The following is a 23,682-nucleotide window of genomic DNA, read 5'->3' as shown; positions in this document are numbered from 1 at the left end:
CAATATTTCGAGAAACACAGATGGTTTTCCAAATATTTTTCCATCTCTGGAATGTTATAAGAGGTTCCAACCACAGGAGGTCCAATAGAGAGTAATTATAGTAACCAATCTGTTCAACCAATGGTTAGTCTTCAGGATAAAAATGTACTCCTTCACTTGACTAATTGGAATGAGCATGGATTCTGAAATATTGCATGCCAAATTTTGGCTTCTCTGTGATATGGCTCCAAAATATACAACATATTTTGCTCCCACTAAACACTGAGCCATAGCTGTGTGCATTGCACTGAACTTAGTATTAAGAATATTTGCAGCCGAAACCGGTTTGGCTCAGTGGATAGAGCATCGGCCTGCGGACTCAAGGGTCCCAGGTTCGATTCTGGTCAAGGGCATGTGCCTTGGTTGCGGGCACATCCCCAGTGGAGGGTGTGCAGGAGGCAGCTGATCGATGTTTCTCTCTCATCGATGTTTCTGACTCTCTATCCCTCTCCCTTCCTCTCTGTAAAAAATCAATAATATATATATATTTTTAAAAAGAATATTTGCAGAAGTTCAAGATGGTACAGTCCCAGTTGGAATAAAATTTGGACAAAAGAGGTTAAACAACCATAACTGTGAAACTGGGTATTTATTCATTCATTTACAAACCATGTAGTCCTCCTATTCTGTATACTATGGCATGTAATAGCAATTGAGTGGATATAAAGCATGGCCCCTGGCATCAAAGGGCACCTGCCGTGTTACAGGAGAAGGATGTGTAGTGGTGAGTCTGGGCTCTCCTGTTTTTAGTGGAAAAGGGAAAAGGGCATCAAAAATCAGCCCTAACTGGTTTGGCTCAGTGGATAGAGCGTTGGCCTGAGGACTGAAAGGTCCCAGGTTCAATTCTGGTCAAGGGCATGTACCTTGGTTGCAGGCATATCCCCAGTGGGGATTGTGCAGGAGGCAGCTGATCGATGTTTCTAACTCTCTATCCCTCTCCCTTCCTCTCTGTAAAATCAATAAAATATATTTTTTAAAAAAATCAAAAGAAGTTACAAATGAAGGAGATAGGGCCAGGCAGATCAGGTCTTGAAGTATAAAAATAAAAATTTTACTTAAAAAATTGACTAAAAAAATTCATCTGACTAGAGGCATTAGAAATAGCAAAGTTTCAGCCAAATATGACAGAGACAGTATTGGGTTTCCCCAAAGGTTGTTCACTATTTCTTGTATTTTCCCCTTTCAGTTACAGGTAGTTAGTTGAAGAAAATAAAGTATGGCAATGTATGGGAAGCCTGATGCTTCTGGTCAATCCATAGGATATAATACCTATGAAAAATGAAGTATCTCTTGTTTTATAGCTTAAACATGGCTGCATTTACTTTATGCCCCTGCAATGGAAAGCCCCAACTCTGAAGTAAGGCCATGCAGAATGAGGTACATGTGCATCTCAGGGAGAAGGGACAGGAAAAAGAAAAACACTGGAGATCCACTTCATAGTGCCAAACTTTAGGAAGAAACCTATTCTAGACATTTCCTCATGACTGTAAAGTTAGCTCATGCTCTCTTTGATTCTATTTGCTTACAGCAGACTTATGCTGAGTGGCTGGTGATCATGAGCTCGGGAAGGGGTGTGTCAGGCCCATGTCTCAGAGGAGAACAGAACATAAGGACCTGTGAGTAAATTGGATAATTGGACATAATTCAGGCCAAGAGTATGGACTGTATGCAGCTGGGTCTGGTTCTGCCTCAAGATGATACGGAAGTGTTTGATTAAGAAATTGGAAAAGATGAGGTATTCATTATTAGAAAAAAGATAAGCTGATAAGCTTGATGCTGTAGAAAAGAACCATTTAATATAACTATTACCCAAATGGTACAATATTGCTTGATTTTCAGGTGCACCCATTAACCATTAATGTTATCAGCTAAGGAATTCACAATGGGCCTCTGAGAAGGCAGCCAAGCAGGCACATTAACAAAACTGTCAATGAAATTTCTGGCTCCTAAAGGATTCTGTAATAATCTCTCTCTATTCTACACCCACCTCTTCCCTAGGGAAGGAAGCTTAGACAAAAGGGTTTTCTTTTTATTTTCCTTGAACTTGACACTTGGACACATTTCCATTCTTGTGCTTCTAACACATTTCTTCATCAATGCCTCATGGCATATAGTCCCTCTGAAACACCCATAGCCCTCCCAGAGAATGCAGGCCATTTTCTGGAGATTCAATTTATGGCAACAACATTGCCATAGACAGAAACCACAGACCTATGTCACTGATGATGTGAAATTCCATAAATATGAGTAACCTGGGTCCTGTGGGACACCACATCTTTTTTGGTATCTTTACAGCAGCATGTAAGTGAATGTCTAGGAGAGAATGATAAGGAGATGGAAAAATACAGTGACTGAGACAAAGGACTAGATTATCAACAAGATGGCATATCTGTGGTTGACCAATGGATATTTCCATTACTGCAGCCTAGCCTCGCCAGCTTGTCCAGATCTGGGTATTTACTCCTTGGCAGGATCCAAATTGTGGTAAGCACACTGATTGTACTTGGATCATGATCAAACCTTACAAAGCAGATAAATCCTATTCCATCCAAACTTCTGCAGAGCCCAGTTTGATGGAAGTTTGGAGATCATATGGAGATTAAATGAAACCAAGGAAATGTATGTCTTGATAGACAAAACTATGACAAATGTGAAGAATAATTCTCATAAGGGATCATAACAGATATGGATATCCTGGCACAGGAAGTAGTGGGAATGAGCATAATCACATTCAGAGGCTTAAAGATTCAAAGTGGTCCAGTCTTAGCAGCATCATATCACAAACACAGACTTTCAATCATCCCCATGGAACACTGCTAGTATCTGCTTGCTCCATTAAGGTCCCTGAGCTTTATGTTTGTGAACAGAAAGGCTAAAAAGAGTTATCGAGGCTTTTTAAGCTTTAAAAAAAAAAAAAGCAAGGATTAATACCATAGCTATTTGTTGAGCAGTCTCTGCCAGGCCTATAGATACAAAGTTAATACCGAATTTTGGCACATGCAGCTTGTAGTCTGTTGGGCAAAATACGATAGCAAGTAGCCTCCTAGGACCCAGCAAAGGGTAAATGTGTGATGAGGGTTTGGTGTATAACAGAGAGCGGTGGGGCCTTAAGCAAACTAAACAATGAAATGCCCTGCCTAATGAGATTTAATTTTTTAAAATTAAAGCATCATGCTGGCCAAGTAAAAACAAGACTGTGGGCTACATGTGAGTGTGGTAAGTGCTGGGCAGGTGCGGTGGGAGCCCACTGACACACAGGCCCGGAGGTGCCTTCACTGTAGCAGGAGTCAGGGGCCACCAGCAGCTTGGTGCGACTAGGACAGGTGCAAGCAGGGCAGGTGGAGCTGCGGCTACTCAACTCAAAGAGCCATGAAAGAAGATGCAACAGTATGGGTGAGTGACTGATGCAGGTATGTATTCTAGAAAAATCTCTCTGGCTATCGTGTAGAGTTGATTTTAAAAGGCAGACTGGAGACAAGGAGGCCAGTTAGGAGACTGCTATGGTAATATAGGCCAGATGTTTCTGCATGCTCATATTTTTTTTTAATTAAAAAAAGATATGCTTTCTCTTCTAAATGAATGGAAGAAGGAAAAATGGAGAAAATCTTTTGTCTTTTTAAGCTTTCTTCAGTGCATGAGAGGAGCATGTGCCAGATTTTAGCTCTTTGGCTGTTCTGATGATAAATACCAGAGGTTATTAGTCAGGAGTCTCCAAAAGTGAAAGACATATTGAACTGATGAACTTTTACTCCCACTGTCATTTTACAGAGACAGTATATATGCTGATGAATAAGGCACTTAATGACACTTTTTCTTCGCACAAAAGATTTTTACTACCCTAGGAAAATGAAAACTTGCTTTTTTACAAGTGGGGAGGAAGAATGTATGTTTGATCAGAAAAGCGGAGGATTGAAGTCACCTACTACCTGTCTCAGGCCATCTCCGTGGAGGCTCCCCTTTGAGCTGTGCCCTGCACCCTCCTTCGTTCCCAGGGGCTCCGGATGGGAAAGAAAGTCATGAACCCAGGTCTCCGGGCCACGCCTGGCAGTCTCTCTCTCCTCTCCCCAATGCCATCTGTAGAGGATGGTCAGATGGTACTCAAAATATAAAATGCAACCTTACAAATGCCATATGTGCCAGGAATTGAAAGATTTTTATTAGTAAAGATTTCCTTGTTTACTAAAACTTGATAAGATGTATAGCCATTAAAATGAAGATTATAAAAGCACATGAGTAATGCATAGAATATATTAAAAGCAAAAAAAAAAATGAAGTCTCAGTTGTATCTCTGATAAAATTATAGCTATGCAAATGAATGGTCCCAGTGTGTAAAAAAAAAAGAAGACTGTAGGGAAATACAACAAAATGTTAACTTTAATTGTGCATGGTAGGACTTGGAGTTAACAAAGTCTGATCTGATGGAGTGAGTTCTCAGTGCTTTAACTTTCTGAAACATAAAAGGAAAATAATACTGTCTAACTTCCAGGTTGTTGCAAGAATTAGAGACAATGATTGTAAAGCATTAAAGCAGTGCCTAGCAATGAGTTGGCCTAAACAAAAATCATTAAGAACTTTTAAATTCATTTTCTCCATTTTCCAGATGTTCTATGTAGTAAACGGGACTACATAGCATTTTTAGGTGACAGGTGGCACTTATTGTGGAAGCTCCCTGAACTCCCCAATGCAGATACCAGGTTCTCTTTGGCTCTGTGGCACTGCCCGGCCCCGGCCTGCCCACAGGAGGCACCAAAACATAGAAGCTATTATCTGAGATTTAGGGGAGAGGCAGCACGGACTGAGAGGCTGGTGATCGGGGTCTCCCTTTTGCTTTAAGTGTGTGCCCCTGGATGCATCCTCTAGCCTTTCTAGGCTTCTGTTTCCTCATCTACAATCCAGGCATTTGGACTCAATATTTAGCAGTCCTTAGATGCTTTGGTTTTCCCTTAAGCCAGGCAATTAAGGATAGGTGGCTTGGGAGAATTTTTATTTATTCTGAACCAGAAAATTTTCAAAGGCAGAAGAATCCCAAAGGCCATCTCACCATTCATCTACCCCAGGGCAGCTCTGTCTCTCAACAATCCCAGGCAGATGTGTTCATTCTATTTTTAACTATCCCCACATAAGATTTTTTTCTGACTTCTCATCCTAAATCCACAACATTTCTTCCCAGGAATGTAAGAGCCCTGTGACGAGCAGTATGAGCTTCCCTCTGCTTCTGATTCTTTTGCCAAGTCATCTCTCCAGCGTAGGAGTTGGAAGTCAGAAACATTGTAAGACTATGCCAACAAAACCCACACATCTGATCAACCCATCACCAAGCCCTGCCGATGTATCTCTCCATTCTCACCCCTCCGTACTGGCTAACATTGCCACAGATTTAGAACCTCATCCCTTGCCAGGTTGACTTTGGCAGCCTCCAGTCATGACCCCTCAAAACTACATTTACTCCTTATTTGTGACGAGCCTATGACAGTACAGACATTGTCCTTGGTTGGCAGAATGCAGCGTGAACATGATAAACACAGCCCCTGACCTCACAGGACTCACAGTCCAGTGGGTAGGTGAGGGGTGTGCATTTTACAAACAGGGAATTCCAATGGACTGTGTCAAGGGGCTACGGCATGGTGTAGGGCGATGGTGACAAGCCTGGGCTCTGGCGACGGATAGCCTGGATTCAAATCCCGGCTCCTCCTTCACCCATTGTGCAACTCTGAGAAATTACTGAATATTCAGTTTTTTCCTCTATAAAAGGGGGAAATGCTAGTATCAGCTTCATAGAGTTGCTGTGAGGATGAAATGCCTTGATATCTGTAGAACAGAGCCTGTCATATCGTAATCGCCCAATAAAGACAGTTAGTATACAGAATGGTCTGTCTATAAAACAACTCTGAAAAGGATGCTCCTCTTCTTAAAGCCTCCCAGGGCTTCCCAAGGTTGAAGAATAAGGTCCAGCCTCTAGCATGACCTACAGGGCCCTTTACAACCCCAGCCAAGTCTGCTCCTCAGGCCCCATGTCTGCCTTGAAATGTGCCTGAGCTGCTTCAAGTTTCTGGCTCACACCAGCCACCCTGCTCCTCCAAGATTATGTTCCGCCAGCACCTCTGCCTGTAAAGCCCTTCTCCCCTACCCCTGGCTCGGCCCTGCTTTTGCTTTTTCTTCCTTCCTTCCTTCCTTCCTTCCTTCCTTCCTTCCTTCCTTCCTTCCTTCCTTCCTTCCTTTCTTTCTCCTCACCTTTGGATATGTTTTTATTGGTTTTTAGAGAGAGAGCAAGGGAGAGAGAGAGAGAGAAACATAGATGTGAGAAACACCGATTACTTGCCTCTCATATGTGCCCCTATTAGGGTTCAAACCCACAAAGTAGGTATGTGCCCTGGCCGGGAATCAAACCTGCCACCTTTTGGTGTATGGGACGAAGCTCCAACCAACTGAGCCAACCAGCCAGGGCAGCCCTGCTTCGTTCTTTAAAATTCATCTCAGGTGTCAGCCTCTCTAGCAGGTTTTCCCTGACCATCTTCCATCCTCCACGTTTCCCCTCCTCGGCATCCACAATACCTGCCCAGAGCTCACACCTCTACCCACTACACTGTTGTGTCACTACTGATGATGTGTCTGCATGCCACCCATGGGTTCCTCGAGAGCAGAACTATTCACTCTTTTTTGTATTCTTAGTGCCTTGGACAGTGTCTGGTGCACAGCACACACCTAACAGACGTTTAGGGAACAAATGAACAGAGATTCATTCCAAAAACCTTCCATGAAGCTTTCAAACTGCCCAGAGCATTTGGGAGATACTGGTGCAATCACTGTTCACTTGGAGGTACTTGATAAATGTCCCCAAATTTTACTCAGTGAACACCATGTAAATGAGCTGTCATGTTCCTTCACCTACAAAATTACTTGCCAATTACACTTAGATGATCCTGGTGTAATTGCCATATAAACTGTACCCTGGCTGAGATAGCCCAAATCATCAATTTAACTTTACTCTCTCATATGGTACTTACCACATAATTAAATAAATGGTCAGCCACCATCACAATTTTGTATCTCCCCAACAAGATGAAGTGGCTACATTTGTCACTGATTTATTAATTATGACAATACACCACACTTCTGGGTATAATATCAGAAGCTTAAAAAAAGTAAAAGTACTATGTACTCTTGAGAAAGAAGTTCCAAGTTTATTATAAAAAGAAAAGAAAAAAAAAAGCACTAGCCCTGGCCAGTGTGGCTTAGTTGGTTGAGCATCATCCATGCACCAAAAGGTCACCAGTTTGATTCCTGGCCAGGACACATGCCAGGTTGTGGGTTTCATCCCTGGTCGGGGTGGGTACAGGAGGCAACTAATCGATGTTACTCTCTCTCTCCTCCCTTCTTCTCTCTCTAAAAACAATAAAAACATTATTTTTTTAAAAAAAGATAAGCATTAGGAGAACCAAGATGGTGGCGTAGGCAAATGCCTGTACTCATTGCCTCCCACAACCACATCAAAATTACAGCTGAAATACAGAACAACCATCATCCAGAACCACTGGAAAGCTGGTTGAATGGAAGTCCTACAACTAGAGAGGTAAAGAAGAAAGCACACTGAGTCTGGTAGGAGGTGCAGAGGCACAGAACAGGCTGGTCTGGCACCCAAGTGTGCCGCTATTTTAATCAGGAGGGAGATTGCCTCTGTGGAGGCCGCCTGGAGGAGCAAGGGGTGCAAGCCCCACACCAGACCCCCAGCCCAGGGTTCCAGAGCTGGGAAAAGAAATCCCTATGGGCAATAAGAACTACAGGCTGTAAAAACAAGTGCAGATTGGGGCTGAGTGACACACAGGCTGCTGGGGACCCAGCTGTTCCTCTTAAAAGGCCAGCACCACGAACTGAACTTACAAGCTCCTGCTTCCTCTGAGCTCCAGTGCCAGGTGAGGCTCTGGGGGACCCAGACACATACAAGGAGAAACTGGACTGTCTGGTATCCGAGCAGGAACTTGGGGGTAGCTTTCTTCCAGACAGAGGTGCTCACTGTGGTCATTGTTCCCATGCTGGGACCTCTCCATTGCAGGGCTGACTGGCAGCCATTTCTGTCTGCTCCACCCTGGTGATTTCCTGAGACCCCATCCCACCCAATTTACAACCCCACCCAAACTGTATGCAGTGGCTTTTGCATATGAATGACCTGTCCTTTCTCAGGCTAAAAACCTGTCAAACAAGCTGCAGCTGGGTCAGGGAGCCCCAGACTCAGGATCTGCACTGACACCAGCACCAGCCTGCCTTGCTTCACAGCTGGGCCTTGTCTGGGCACTTCCAAACCTGATACAAAGAGGAGGAATCTGCAGATCTCTCTGTAGCTCCTTCTGGGTGGCCCCAGGCAGTGGCTCACTTTGCACCTCCCTGGAGACCCAAGAGCCAATGTACCCAGTAGTCAGTGTCAGACCATACCAGATTACAACTCTTCACATCCATAAGAGACACACTCAAGGTGCAGACACAGTGAGCACCAAATCCCCACTGAAGCAAGTCCTGCCCCATAAGGGTGTCTCCTGCACAGCAGCTCTTCCACTGTAGTTGCAGCTGGTCTCCACAGCCAATTGGCCTGGAGGTCAATTCCTCCAAGTGACACCAACAGCAATCAATGCTAAACTACAACAAGACTATGCACACAGCCCACAAAGGGGTGCACTTAGAGTGTCCACCTCAGGTGATTGGGGAGGCTGAGCCACTGGGCCCTATAGGACACCTATTATACAAGGCCACTCTATCAACTCAAGAAGATTTAGCAGCTCTACCCAATACAAAGAAACAAACACAGGGAAGCAGCCAAAATGTGGAAATAAAGAAACATGTAACAAATGAAAGAAATGGAAGAAAGCAAACTATGGGATGTAGAGTTCAAGAACACAGTTATAAGATTCTAGAAACCTCCAAGAAACTTAGTGAGACATTCAAGGATCTTAGTGAGAATGCCAAAAAAAAAAAAAGAAAAAAAAGAAAAAGAAAAGGACCAGTCAGAAATTAAGCATACACTGACTGAAATAAAGAATAATATACAGAGATTCAACAGTAGAGTAGAAGATCCAGAGAATCAAATCAAGGATTTGAAATATGAGGAAACAATAAACATCTAACCAGAAGAGCAAAAAGAAAAAAGAATCCAAAAATATGAAGATAGTGTAAGGAGCCTCTGGGACTACTTCAAGTGTACCAACATCCAAATTATGGGGTTGCCAGAAGAAGAGAGAGAGCAAGATATTGAAAACCCATTTGAAGAAATAATGACAGAAAACTTCCCCTGCCTGGTGAAAGAAATAGACTTACAAGTCCAGGAAGCAGAGAGAACCCCAAACGAGAAGAACCCAAAGAGGACCACACCAAGACACATCATAATTAAAATGCCAAGAGCAAAAGACAGAGAGAGAACCTTAAAAGCAGCAAGAGAAAAGCAGTTAGTTACCTACAAGGGAGTGACCATACAACTGTCAGCTGATTTCTCAACAGAAACTATGCAGGCCAGAAGGGAGTGGCAAGAAATATTCAAAGTGATGAATAGCAAGAACCTACAACCAAGATTACTCTACTCAGCAAAGCTATCATTTAGAATTGAAGGTTAGATAAAGAGCTTCACAGACAAGAAAAAACTAAAGGAGTTCATCACCACCAAACCAGTATTATATGAAATGCTGAAGGGTATTCATTCTTTAAGAAGAGGAAGAAGAAGAAAAAGGTAAAGATTAAAAATATGAACAACAAAGTAGCAACAAATACATATCTATCAACAATTAAATCTAAAAATCACACAATAAAAAATCTGATGAACAGAATAAACTGGTGAATGGAATAGAATCAGGGGCATGGAAATGTAAAAGACTGATGATTCTTAGAGGGAAAGGGGTGTGGGGGGAGCTGGAAGAAGTTAAACAAAGATATTACATGCATGTATGCATTACCTATGGACAAAGACAATAGGGTGGTGAGAGCCTGGGGCGGGGTGGAAACCGGGTCGAGGGGACCTATTGGGGGGGCGGGGAAGGGACATCTGTAATAATCTCAACAATAAAAAAGAAAAGATAAGGTAAAATAAGATAAAAACTTTGTTTTCCTTGGGGGGTGGAGAATGGCTTTAAGATAAAAAGACAAAAACCTCCATTCTTCTGAGTAGACTTTCTTTCTGAAACCTCAGATAATAGAAACATTTCCAAGTATTTGAAAGTGAATTTACCTCTTTCAACAAATCATAATTTCTTTCAAACAAATGAGCTCTTTCATAAGGAAGGTAAATGTATGCTACTAAAGTTCACTTTGCTAATATTTTAGATAGATGGGAGAGATGCTGAATGTTGATGGTGCCCCTTAGTGAGCAAATGTTCATTTGTTTTTCTGAATGCTGCCCCGACACCTGGCACAGGTAATCACATTGACTTCCCAGCCCAGTGGATTCTCAGAGGTTTTGTCTAAAGGGACCATTCGACTTCCAGAACACACTGCCCTGAGGCCTGATTGAAAAGGAGGTCAGTGATGGCCAGAATCTCTCTGGACCCCCTGTGGTGGGATAATTGAGGTGCAACAGCCCCGACAGAGGTGGAGTCACCAAGGTGATGGATGAATACAAGCATATTATTCACCTGTACATCTGCTAATCTAAAGGTCCCAGTGCATAAACCAGGACTTAAGAATATTATGTGGATTTAGGACAATCCCAGAAGGACTCCAGTTCCATTAAAAATTTGTTTGGCAGCCTGGGGCAGATCTATTCCAACTCACATGCTTCATGCATTTGAAAGGAGGAACAAACTGCTTTTAAAGTAAATTTAATAAATTTTCTAATATCAAGTCATTAACATCCTGTCTAGTCATGTAGTCCTCATATTTGAAATGCTAATGTTAACCTGTGGAATTTTTTTAGCCTTTCTAATATCTGAGTTAGCATTTTTATTTTCCCTGTGTTTTGGGCCATAGGAGATGAATTACATCCTGCCACCAGAAGAAAGCATTTCTTGCTGTCCCCTCTATAGGTGTTTTTCTTGTTACAAACAATACCATACAAGACCCAGAAAGCTCTGTGACCAGAGTCCATTTTGGTTTGAAATAGGAGAGGAAATAATTTTTTAAAATATGTTTTTATTGATTTTGAGAGAGGGAGAAATGGAAAGGGATAGAGAGATAGAAATATCTATGAGAGAGGAACATCATCAATCAGCTGCCTTCCAGTGCAAGGCCAGTCTGCAAACTCTCTCAGTGCTTAGCATAGTACAGCCCTCAATGGTAAGTATTTAATAAATGCACCCCTACTGGGGATGGAGCCCGCAACCTGGGCATGCTGGGCCACACTGGCCAGGCTAGAGGAAATAATTTAATTTGCAGACATTCTCAGCTACTGTTTAATGAGTTATACTATTAGTTAAAATTTGCTGTCTGTAATGGTTGTAACACTGCTTTTACAAATGCATTTATTCATTTAGCAGACATTTGTAGTAACTATTGTTAAGAACAAGGCTGGGTATCAAAGGAGACACCCAAGAGACATAAGCTGTCCCTCAAGTAGGTGACAGTCACAGGTGAATTTTTCAGTGAAAGGTGGATGGGGAGAAAGTCAACATCTCTAGGAACACCTGAGCTTTTTATACCACATGTTCTCAGATCTCAAAGGAAAATGTGTATGATTCCCCCCAAATGAACAAATCATCCTCACATATAAAGTGTTTCTTTGATCTTCACAACAACCTTCAGTAGATATGACAGGCATCTTTCTGGCTAATGTAAAGATCTGTTTCAGGCTTAACACTTTTACCTTAATATCATTTATATCAGATAAATTGTTTCAAGACTCCAAAATTCCATTTAACACTGTAGATAAGTGGGATCTGCACTGGGGTTCACACAGGGAGAGAGTTGGTAGGTGGCAGCCCCTGGCTCACGTGAGTCAGGTCATGCACGGGCTCTTGTCTATACAGTGCGCTTTAGCCTGAGCATGGACCCTCAGAGTGCAAGGCCAGTCTGCAAACTCTCTCAGTGCTTAGCATAGTACCGCCCTCAATGGTAAGTATTTAATAAATGCGGTGTTTCCCTGGCATTCTAATTTAAAACATTCATTAAATCCTAAAAAGAATAGTAAATAAAGTGTGATAAGTTAGTCCAAAGTAATAAATTAGCACCAACAATTTTCAAAATGATCAGAATTGCTGAATATTATATGGCCTAGGAGTCCATAAACTGAATCAGGCAAAAAGCATATTCCCACGTGCTTTGAATAGTTCAGGGATCCTTTTTAACTGAAAAGGGAAGACTACACTATGCGCCTCCTAGAGACACAGAAGTAGAGTTATATGAGTAAGAAATCTGGTCCAGGACGTTTCACGTGTCCAAAACAAGCCTCCTGTCCCCACACATCCACCTCTCAAAATGCCTGCCTGCTTTAGATTCCCAACAGATCTTTCCATTCCCAAGCCAACAAAGGAGGTACGGCAAGGCTAGGAGCTGAGTATTTCTAAAACCCCAAAGAGAGGTAATGCTTCCTACTAAACTCTCAGCTACTTTCCTTAAACTAATGGGAACTAAGAGGGACAGGCAAAGGGACAGACAAGCTCCGAGGTCCCGCCCTGCTTGGTGAGGCTCAGGGGGCCACAGCCGGACTCACACAGCTCAGGCTATTTTTTAATTTAAATTCTTTATTGTTTAAAGTATTACATGGTCTCCTTTTCCCCCCATTGACCCCTCCCCGGCCACCCCCACCCCTCAGTACATGCCCTCACCACCACTGCCCCCCCTCCCCCCCCGTCTGTGTCCATTGGTTATGCTCGTATGCATGCATACAAGACCTTTGGTTGATCTCTTACCCCCTCATCCCCTGCCTTCCCTCATAGGTTGGACAGTCTGTTCAATGCTTCTATGACTCTGGTTCTATTTTGGTTCCTCAGTTTATGTTGTTCATTATATTCCACAAATGAGTGAGATCATGTGATACTTATCTCTCTCTGACTGGCTTATTTCGCTTAGCAAATGCTCTGGTTTCTCTTCAGACCCTATAAATCTTTCGCCTTTTACAGCTCAGGCTTTTGAAGTCTGACGAGGGCCTCCCTTTCGCAGAGTGGTACAGCCGCATGGCAGCTGCTGGTTTTGTGAGACAACCTGCTTGGGCCAGACTTGCCTATCATCTCAGCAGAGAAAGAGAGGCAGGGAGAGGTGGGTAGCAGGACGTGGGAGAAAGGAAAGCCTGTTTTAACTCCAAGGAATGAAAAATGGAGCAGAGTTGGAGATAGGAGGGCAAGCAAAATAAAAACAGATGAATGTATTTGAGGAACCTTACCTGTATGGCTAAATACTGTGAGAAGTATACTGTTTTTCTTTTAATACAAATGAAAGCTATTTAATAAAAAAATATGATATAACATGAAGATCTAAATGCATGAAAATACCTGTCCTGAGATTTTGTTAACTAGGCACATTATTAGTTTAATCCAATCTGCTTTTGTAAGTACTTAGGGCAATGAAAATAGGGGGAAATTTTTAAACCTTTCAAGAGCACCAAGACTGTAAGCACTGCCTGCAGGATTTCCGTGCTTTCCGCCACCTCGTGACACCCACCTCAAATTGCAGGTGCCAATCCTAAAATGGACAAAATTCTGGAAGATGGGCTTAAAAGTTGCCCCGACAAACACAAACTCAAAACTCTGTACACACACTTACATGGACCTTAAAGCGCTTTTTAGGACCTATTGCAAAAGCTGTCCCTAAAGTATGACAGGCTCTCATTACATGCGAGCTTTGAGTTGCTGCTGGAGACAAGACACAATTGAGACCAAGAAAAGGCTATCACTCAGCTAGTGTTAAAATAACCTGGCTGCTCACTGCAGTATTGTTTACAAAAGCATAAATAAGGAGGCAGCTTAAATGGCCACCATCCTGGGAACGATTAAATAAACTGTGGCACACCCACACAATAAAATATTAAGAAGATGCTAAAATGTGCAGATCATCACGTACTAACAGAAGGATATCTGAGATATGTTTAGATATGAAAACAAGTCATGGAAAAGTATATGTAATATGAATTAAAAATCCTTAAGTCTATGCACTTTTACATAAAAAGATCCAAAGGATATAGAACAACTGGTTTATGTTGGTTACACAAGGGAGGGTACGCTTTTCACTTTGAATTTTATGCTCTTTTATACAGTTTGAATTTTTTCCAGTGGAAAAAAAAAATTATGTTTTTCTTTAACTAAGTCCCATAATTACAGCAGCAGTTGTGTGCAAGACAAAGTTTGCTCTACCTTCAGCACAAGCCCCCGTGGTCACTAAGCTCTTGTGACATCTGCTGCCTCTTTTTTATGTAAATACTGCTTCTATGGCTCCCATTCCCTGGTTTCGCACACCTAGAAAGGCCCTGGAGCATCAGTCCCACTCCACACACAGGCAGAGAAGCTTTCAGCCCATTTCTGCACCCTCAGACACATTCAAGTCTTGGCCAGATCTGCCTGCTCTGGGCAGCAGGTCTTCCTGTGCTGTTCTCAAGGACATTAGTAGCCTCGGTGGAAGCCAGGGAAGGTGAAACGGAAGTTGGTAGTGCATCAAAAGGAGAGCTAACCAAAGCACTTGCATGCATATATGCATAACCCATGGGCAAAAACAACAGTCTGGTGAAAACCTGGGGAGCAGGGAAGGGAGTCAATGGAGAAAAAAGGGGGATAGCTTAGTCCTTTCAACAATAAAGACACATTTAAAAAGAGAGACCTGTTGCTATGTCTCTCCAATCTATGCCTCTCTATCTCATCTATTTCCTCTACTCTGTTCTTATCTACCACCCACACCCTCTCCATTTCTTTCACTGCTCAGGCACCAAATCCACTCACTCAACAATAGCGTCCCTGATCTTAGGCTTGTGGCACCCCTGACTAAGTAAGCAAACTCCTGGTCTTCACCGTACTGGAATCCAGGCATGCTTCTGCCAGGGGCAGAGACCTGTTACATGCTTATCAGCCTGGCCTTCAGGTCTGCCTAACCCCAAATTCCTCAAAGCACTAAGATATCCATGTTCTTTTGGAACCAAATCCCCAAAATAGTTTCTCTTAAAAGCATTTTCTATTCATACCACAGACAAGGGAGTCATTTCCTTAATATAGAAAAAAAGCTCCGATAAATCCTGAAGCAAAATGCCAATGACCCAACAGAAAAATAGGCTAAGAATATGAGCAGGTGGTTCTCAGAAAATACAAATGACTCCTAAAAATATGAAGAGGTGTTCAACTCCACTTAAAACACACAAGATACAAACCAAACTACAATGAGATGCCGTTTGTAACTATCACGAGAACAAATCTCAATCAGTGTGATAACATTCTCCAATGGCAAGGATGTACAGTAATTCACATTCTCGTGCATGCTGAGTATGAACTGGTACAATCTCTCTCGAAGACAATTTGGCAATACATGAAAATGTTAAATGTGTATACCCTTTCACCCATAATCTTCATATGTAAGGTATTTATTCTAAGGATATAATTCTACTATGCAAGATGGTGAATATCCAAGAATAGTCACTGGAACACTGTTTGTAATTGAAAAAGATACAAACAACCTAAGTTTTTATCAATAGAGGACTGGTTAAATAAGTTATGGCATATTCATAAACAGAACACTCTGCAGCCACTCAAAAGGATGACGCAGTTCTGCACTGATTCTGAATTACTGATAAGGTAAATTAAGGAAACAAAGTTAAGCACACATATGCATTTGTTTTCAAATACTCAAAATAGCTCTGAAAGGATATAAAGAAACAAGAAACCATCAACAAAACAACAAGAAAGCCCACTGTATGGGAGAACATATTTGCCAATGTTATCTCCGATAAGGGTTTAATCTCCAACATTTACAGGGAACTCATACAACTTAACAAAAGGAAGATAAACAATCCAATCAAAAAATGGGCAAATGACCTAAATAGACACTTTTCGAAAGAGGACATTCAGAAAGCCAAGAGACATACGAAAACATGCTCAAAGTCACTAATCATCTGAGAGATGCAAATCAAAACAACAATGAGGTACCACCTCACACCTGTCAGAATGGCTATCATCAACAAATCAACAAATGACAAGTGCTGGTGAGGATGTAGAGAAAAAGGAACCCTCTTGCACTGCTGGTGGGAATGCAGACTGGTGCAGCCACTGTGGAAAACAGTATGGCGTTTCTTCAAAAAATTAAAAATGGAACTGCCATTTGACCCAGTAATCCCACTTCTAGGAATATATCCCAAGAAAACAGAAACACCAATCAGAAAGGATACATGCACCCCTATGTTCATAGCAGCACAATTTACAATAGCTAAGATTTGGAAACAGCCTAAATGCCCATCGGCAGATGAGTGGATTAGAAAACTGTGGAACATCTACACAATGGAATACTATGCTGCTATAAAAAAAGAAGGAATTCTTACCATTTGCAACAGCATGGATGGAACTGGAGATCATTATGCTAAGTGAAATAAGCCAGTCAGTGAAAGAAAAATACCACATGATCTCACTCATTTGTGGATAATAAAGAACATCATAAACTGATGAACAAAAATAGATACAGAGGCAGGGAAGCATCAAACAGACAGTCAAACGACAGTGGGAAGGCTGAGGAGGGTTGTGGAGGGGGGGAGGTAAGAGATCAACCGAAGGACTTGTATGCATACATATAATCATAACCAATGGACGCAAGACACTGGGAGTGGGGTGAGGGCATGTGCTCGGGGGTAGGGGAGGCTGGGGGAAGGTCAATGGGGGAGAAAAAGGAAACATATGTACTACTCTTTGTAATACTTTAAACAATAAAAAAAAATTTTAAATTAGAAAAAAAAAAGAAACACGGAACAGTGATTGCCTAAAGAGAGGAGAATTTTTAACTGGGGGGATAAAGGTGGAAGACTTACTTTTGACTTACTAAATTTTTATACTCCCCTTATTTACCTTTAGAATTTTGTGTTATAGTTAGTAACTATTAGTTAGTAAAAAAATACATTTAAAGAAACTCATATCCTTCCAATGCTATACTCAAACCATTTTCCATTATGTCCATAGTTATTCTCTCATGGACTTCATCTATGTTAAGTTGACCCTAACCTTGTGGAATTGGTGACTGATTCATGCAACTCTCCTGTTTTAAAATCAAATCAAACCTTCAATGAGTTTCCATTGCCCCCAGAGAAAAGTTCAGTTCATTACAAATCAATCTCCTTTACCACCCAGTCCCAACCTGCCAAACTCCAACTCAGTCTCAGCCACACCAGATGGCTCTCCATACCTCCCTCACTTGCCCATAAAATTTCCTTCCATTTCCTCTCCTTCCCTGTCTATCCAACAGATCATATATGGCCTGCGAGGTGTACATCAATTACCTCTATGAGCCTTCCCTACCCTCCAAGAAGAACCAATAAAACTTTTTTCTCTATGCTCTGAACAGTACTTTGCTTATCCTACAAGAAGTTTACTGCTCAAAATTGCATTACATAAATCATTTATGTGTCTATAGATAAATACATTTAATTTATGGTCATCTTTCCTAGATCGGAAATCCTTGGAAGATAAAAACCTAACTCATTCATCATGTATTCCTAGCACCGAAATGACTCATGGGTGCTTAATATACATGAACTCATTGTCACCATTTCCCCCACATTTTCTCATTTATCAAACTGAATTAAGAATGTTGTTTTACCAAGGCTATTTCTATGTGTTTGGTTAATGGTTGCCCAACATGACCTATGCAAATGTATCTCCCAAATTTAAGTCCAGCACTGTGGTTGGGTCCTTTTCCTAATTCTTGCAGAGCTCTCTGGTGTCCATTTGACTTTGGTTCCTCCGACTGGATACTTTCATTAGCTATAGATTTAAGAAAACCCTTTTGGCTTGTTTTCCTACAATTGATTGCATATGATGTGTTGCCCATTTGGTGGACTGAACATACATAAGAACTATTTGGAAAATCAGAGTTATCTTCTCAGGAGCAAAGGACATGAACTGAAATCTCTCCTGGGAGAAGTTGCTATCCTGCTCTGCTGGTTACTGTTAAGTCCTCTAACTCTGGGATGCGAGGGCAATCTGGATGTGACATCACCCCATTGATCACCAGGGTTGATTCAGTTGATCTGACTGACTAGGCGGGTGTCCCCCTCCTCCCTCACCGATCCCTGTGCGCCCCTCCTAAAGCTGTGCCCTGATTGAAGAAGATGACCTTCCCCCAGAAAAGAAGACTGGTCTTTGGTCAAAGGTATATGAGTAGCTGCACTCCCCAGCTAGAATCTCCAAACAAGCTCTTAAGTCCTCTAACTCTGAATACTATAAATCCTCTTAAAGGGAAAAAATATCTAAATAGTCTGCCAAGAACTACTTATGATGCTTCTACTCAAATTCAGTTTTTGCTGACTTTTGCCTCTTGAGCCAATAAAAACAAGTGTGAGGGAAACAATTAAAATTTCTATCAACAGATAAGTGGATAAACATATTGTGGTATATCTATGCAATAAAATATTACTCAGAAATAAAAATGAATTAAAACATGCAAAAAATGTGCTGGGTGAAAGAAACCAGACTCTCCCTACCCCCTCCCTAAAAATAGAGAGTACATATTGTTTAGTTCCATTTATGTAAAGTCCTAGAAAGTACAAATGAATATAATAGTAACAGAAAGCAGATCTGATTGCTCAGGGATGGGAGAAAGGCCAGCAGGAAGGGAAGGAAGAATTTCAAAGGATCATGGGAAGTTTTTGGAGGTGATGGACATGTTCACAGTCTTGATTGTGGTGATGGTTTTGTGGGGCTATACATTTGTCAGTTTGTGGGAATATGTAAAATGGTATGCTTTAAATTATACCTTAATATAGCTATTTTTAAAAGGTGGACAGAGGTGAGGAAGAAGGAAGTCCATAAGAACATATATACACAATGCTATTTTAAAAGTGGTTTTCAAAGAAGAGGAATGTTCAACATGTTCAATACTCACAAAATACCCTTCTAGCATGACATTTTCCTGAAAATGTCATTTTCTAGGAAGATAGGAATTGTATCTTTGAAGGGAGCAGCCTGGTTGCAGGCAGATGATTAATTATCATGGAAAATCATTGATGTATCATTGCAATTTCACAGTACTAGTACTACTTAAGTTAAAATAAAGCTCCTTCACATCTCTCATACAGGTATTGTGAAGCTTTAATTGATTTGTATTGGTAAAAACCCTTGGTTACTGTCATGGAACATAATTGAATTAAGTATCAAAATATAAATGTACAACTTTTGGTATTGTTTTCATTTTTTATTTTTCTTTATAATGAACATTGTGGGGTGCCAACTATTCCAACACATTATTAAGCCAAAGAAAATGCTGAACTCAGGGTCTGGCACATGTTTTGGTTTAATGTAAATTACAGAATCTATAGAGATGTTGAAAGAAACTCATGTAGCTATCTCTGAATGCTGAATACTCTTGCAAATACCCCTTGCCCACTCATTAAGGAGCAGTAATGACTTATGCAGGGTGAAGTAAGGAATATAAATATGTAGGCTTAGTTGTATACATACTTTCTTTATGGTAAGGTAGGTATTCTTTTTGTCTTCCTTTGATAAGAATAACTTATTAACTCAGCAACATAGCAAGCAAATACAATAAAAAATATAAATGACAAAATTAATCAGAAGACAATGTCGGGACACAGAGTAACACGGAGTCTAAAGATGTTTAAACCACAGGCTGTATCTCGAGTAATGGACACAGCATGCAGTATAACAGTGACTCAGTCATTGTTCTTAAGTATCGCCCAGTGGCGATCCATGCACACTAGGTCTTCAGTAACTGTTAACATCATTCATAATTTCAGAAGTGAAATTCGAGACTGTGGCCAACCTCGGTGCACAGACCTGGACACCGTACTCCCTCACTATTTTCCCAGTGGAGATAAAGAAGCTGTTTCTGTGTTGTCTATAGTCAAACCAGTACAATCAGACATGACCATGGAGAAAACTGGTTCAAGGAAGTGTTGATCTTAAAGCAGAAACAAGTTTATTCTTTAAGAGACAAACAGTTTAGGAAGGACTCTTTGGTGTGGATCTAATGGAGAGATCCAGAGCACAGAGGATAATGGTTTCCACATTTTGGATGAGAACATCACTATGAGACCGGTAAGAATATCTGCAAGCCATTATGGGCAGCTGTAAAGCGTCCTGCTATTTATAGGACTAGAATACGGTAGTTACAAGCCACGTGTGGAAATTTAAATGTAAGTTAATTAGAATTAAAAATTCATTTCCTCAGTTGCTGTAGCCACATTTCATGTGCTCAGTAGATAAATGTGGGTAGTGGCTCCCATATTGAACAATGCAATATAAAATATCCATCACTGCAGAAAGTTCTAGGGGATAGTGTCGGGCTAGAATGAGGCAGAGGCCAACACAGGGATGCCAAGTAAGGAATATAAATTTGTAATACAGATTTGAGAACAGAACATTGGTTATAAAGAGGCCATGTCCCTCAATTCCCCAAGAGAAGGGAGAGCTTGGTTCCCACCCGCTTAACCTGACTTTCAATGAAAAGAGTTGAGGCACTCTTTATGTCCCCATGCCCTCTGGGACCTCAAAAACTGAACCTGTGTTTCCCATAAAATATTAAATCAAGAGAAATTAAGACAGCACACTTAATGTGAAATAAAGTTCATATACTCCTGTTTAAACACAGATTAGAATTTCTGTCAGAACAATGCCAGTGAAAAGTTGACATTCTAATTAATATAATTTACATTATAAAGCACTGAATATCTTTATCTTGCTATTATGAAATGCCCTCTTTAAAAAAATCAATGCTCTACTCAACAGGGAATTGAGTACTAAGGGCAGTATTTTTAAATCCATGTACAAGAGAGGTGTTTAAGGTTACTGGCATTTCTCTCTCTCTCTCTCTCTCTTTTTTTTTTTTTCTCAATCCCTGCACACACCTCAACATCTCCTCCCCCACCAGAGCTGTCTGCCTGCTCTCTATCTATGAGTCCGTCTCTATTTTGCTTGTTAGTTCAGTTTGTTCATTAAATTCCACATGAGTGAAATCATATGGTTCTTGTCTTTCTCTGACTGGCTTATTTCACTTAGCATAATAATCTCCAGGTCCATCCATGCTGTCTAAAAAGGGTAAAATTGTCTTCCTTTTTATGGACAAGTAGTATTCCATTGTTTAAATGTACCATGGCTGTGTTATCCACTCATTTGCTGATGGACCGGATACTGGCATTTTTACATGCCATCAACCCAGGTCTCTAAAAAGGGAAACAATACAGTTAACCTCTATCACACAGTCTTGTCATTCTTTATCATCCACAATACTGCTTGCATGCAGCAGTAGGATTTTGAGATTGTTTTTCTTGCAATGATATAAAACATTACAAAATGCAAGCACCAAAAACCTAAAGCATTCTCTCTCTCTCTCTCTCTCTCTCTCTCTCTCTCTTTCTCTCTCTCTCCGTCTTTCTTCTCCCTCTTTCTCATTCTCTCACTAACACAGGGAGCAGTCCTGAAACCCTGCGACCTGTCACACATATAGGACTCTCACACAATGCTTACTCAATCCATATTCTGAGTGTGTAAGAGGGGCAGAAAATCTACCCCACAGTTGGGTGCCCAAGGATTTGTGTTCATTGCCTTTGTCAATTTTATGCTATCGGTGAAAGGAATAAAGATGAGATCCTTAAAGCTTGAATTTTCATTTCCTATGACAACGTGCTTTTTCTTCATGCTTTATCACACTCCACTACTTGGTATCCACCCCTTCATAATTGATATCGGCCATTTGAAGCATTCAGTAAAAACCTCATGAGGTTCATCAAATGTCCCTCAGTCTATAATTCTTGCTCCTAACATATTCAGAAGCATATTCATCCAAGTGGTTCCCACTTCCCCTCCATGCTTTTCCCTCTGCACAGGGACGAGTGTAATGACAGTTGTATTAATTATGTGCTGAAAACCCACATAGCAGCAAAAATGATGGAGATCATCGTTTTAAATATTTTATTAAAATAACCCAGTGTAGAACAGATAAAGTAGACCCTCTTGATAATGAGAGGTTCATTAATTTTACAAGAATTCTAGAAAGCTTAGAATGGTCATCAAAATTATCTCTTTCATTTATATTTTTTTTAAGAAGAGGAAAACCTTCAATCGTTGCTTTAGAGAGTGAGGGCCTAATAAAATTTTCTAAGGTATTTTTAAAGTAATTACTTATCTTTCTGGAAGATGCTTTTAAAAAATAGCTTGAAATATGGAGGATTTAGATTTTATAGGTTTATTTGAAATGCCTATAAATTTTCAGTTGCTGCAGTTTACCCCATTAAAACTTGGTTTCATTAGCATATAATGACTTCTGATAAATAAAATTGATATCCTCCATAAACAAACAAGCAGTGCATCAAAATCCTTTCATTACTAGCAGCAAAAGCAACACAGTCTCGCCTACCAGGTGTGTCTCCAGGTACAGTTTAAGGCCATCCGTCTCTGCTTTAGGGGGTGTCCAGTTCTCAGTGGTTTCCATGGCTTCATTTAACCACTGAATGAATTCATCCAGCTTGTCTACAAACCCCTTGTGACAAAAGAGAAGAAAAGAAAGAAAAAAAGGAAAGAACAAGAAAAGCGTTAGTTTGTTGTTTAAAGCCAATCTTAAATATTCCAAACCTTACTGATGGTAAAATGGATACCACTGTACTTCCATCCTAGCTCCACACTGGAGAACAGATTTTCTCCAGGACTCTTCGCACTAAAATCTATCAAAATGGAAAGAAGGTGTCCCTTACTCCCTCTCAGTTTTTTCCTAGGAAAACTTTCCTGAGAAGTTTGGATTGGTCTCCAGGATGTCATTCATTGTAAAGATGAGCTAAAATTATCAAAACATTTCTCATGTCCGACAAGCTCCCCTCACCAAAAAACAATTCAGGTCTGCTAGGAACACTCATGGGCTTTGGGGGATGAAAGCATTTCTGTGAAGATGGTATTCTTTACTCAGAAGCCTATAGAGTTGAGTTACCTTAACTGAATTAGAAATCTATTTTTAAGTCACATAGGTGTTTTAAGGGGCTTGGATGCGTCCTAATGGCAGCCCAAATGTCTGTGACGGAGTCTGAGTTCTAAGAAACGAGGAAGAGCAGAAAAGGTGGGACTGATGAATAAATGTAAACATCTGCTCTGGGTGAGTCCCAGACAGCACAAATCACAATAATCTTGCAATTTTTAAAATATTGGTTATAAAAGTTTATTGACCATTTAAAAGAACACATCTGTAGAAATGGAAATTATTTTGAAAGCCCAGCTATGAACCTAAGGCAAGGAAATGAGGTTGGGTGCCTGCTTCCCATGTCTAAGTAAACAGCACCACCTGGAGGTGTAAAAGAGCAAAGACAGGTTTTGACATTTGTGCTCATGAAGATGGTTTGAGATGCTTACTTCCCTCTAAACTTAACCTGTTTTTCTGTTTTGTTTTGTTTTTCAGATTTGCTTTTTAATTAATTTTGAATAATATTTTTAATGCTTAACAGGATGTCCTGAGACTGAAGTAATAGTTGAAGATTCATTTTTTTTTATCATGGTTCTCAGAAGCCACATTTTGTTATTAAGGTTTCTTCTAAACATAGTTTAAGGTTTATAACCCTTT

The 23,682-nt window shown here is 40.8% G+C and overlaps 1 protein-coding gene across 1 annotated transcript in view; it reads right to left on the bottom strand.

Moving 5' to 3' along the window:
• Nucleotides 1-23,682, bottom strand: part of AKAP6 (A-kinase anchoring protein 6) — a 370,843-nt gene that overhangs the window by 216,886 nt on the left and 130,275 nt on the right. The window contains exon 4 of the mRNA XM_008157188.3: nucleotides 22,495-22,617. Coding sequence (XP_008155410.2) covers nucleotides 22,495-22,617 — 123 coding nt within the window. The remainder of the gene's footprint in view (nucleotides 1-22,494; nucleotides 22,618-23,682) is intronic.

Source organism: Eptesicus fuscus, chromosome 5 (assembly GCF_027574615.1).
Source record: "Eptesicus fuscus isolate TK198812 chromosome 5, DD_ASM_mEF_20220401, whole genome shotgun sequence".
Taxonomy (NCBI): domain Eukaryota; kingdom Metazoa; phylum Chordata; class Mammalia; order Chiroptera; family Vespertilionidae; genus Eptesicus; species Eptesicus fuscus.
The sequence above is the reverse complement of the archived record's forward strand: the minus strand, read 5'-3'. Positions and strand labels throughout refer to the sequence as shown.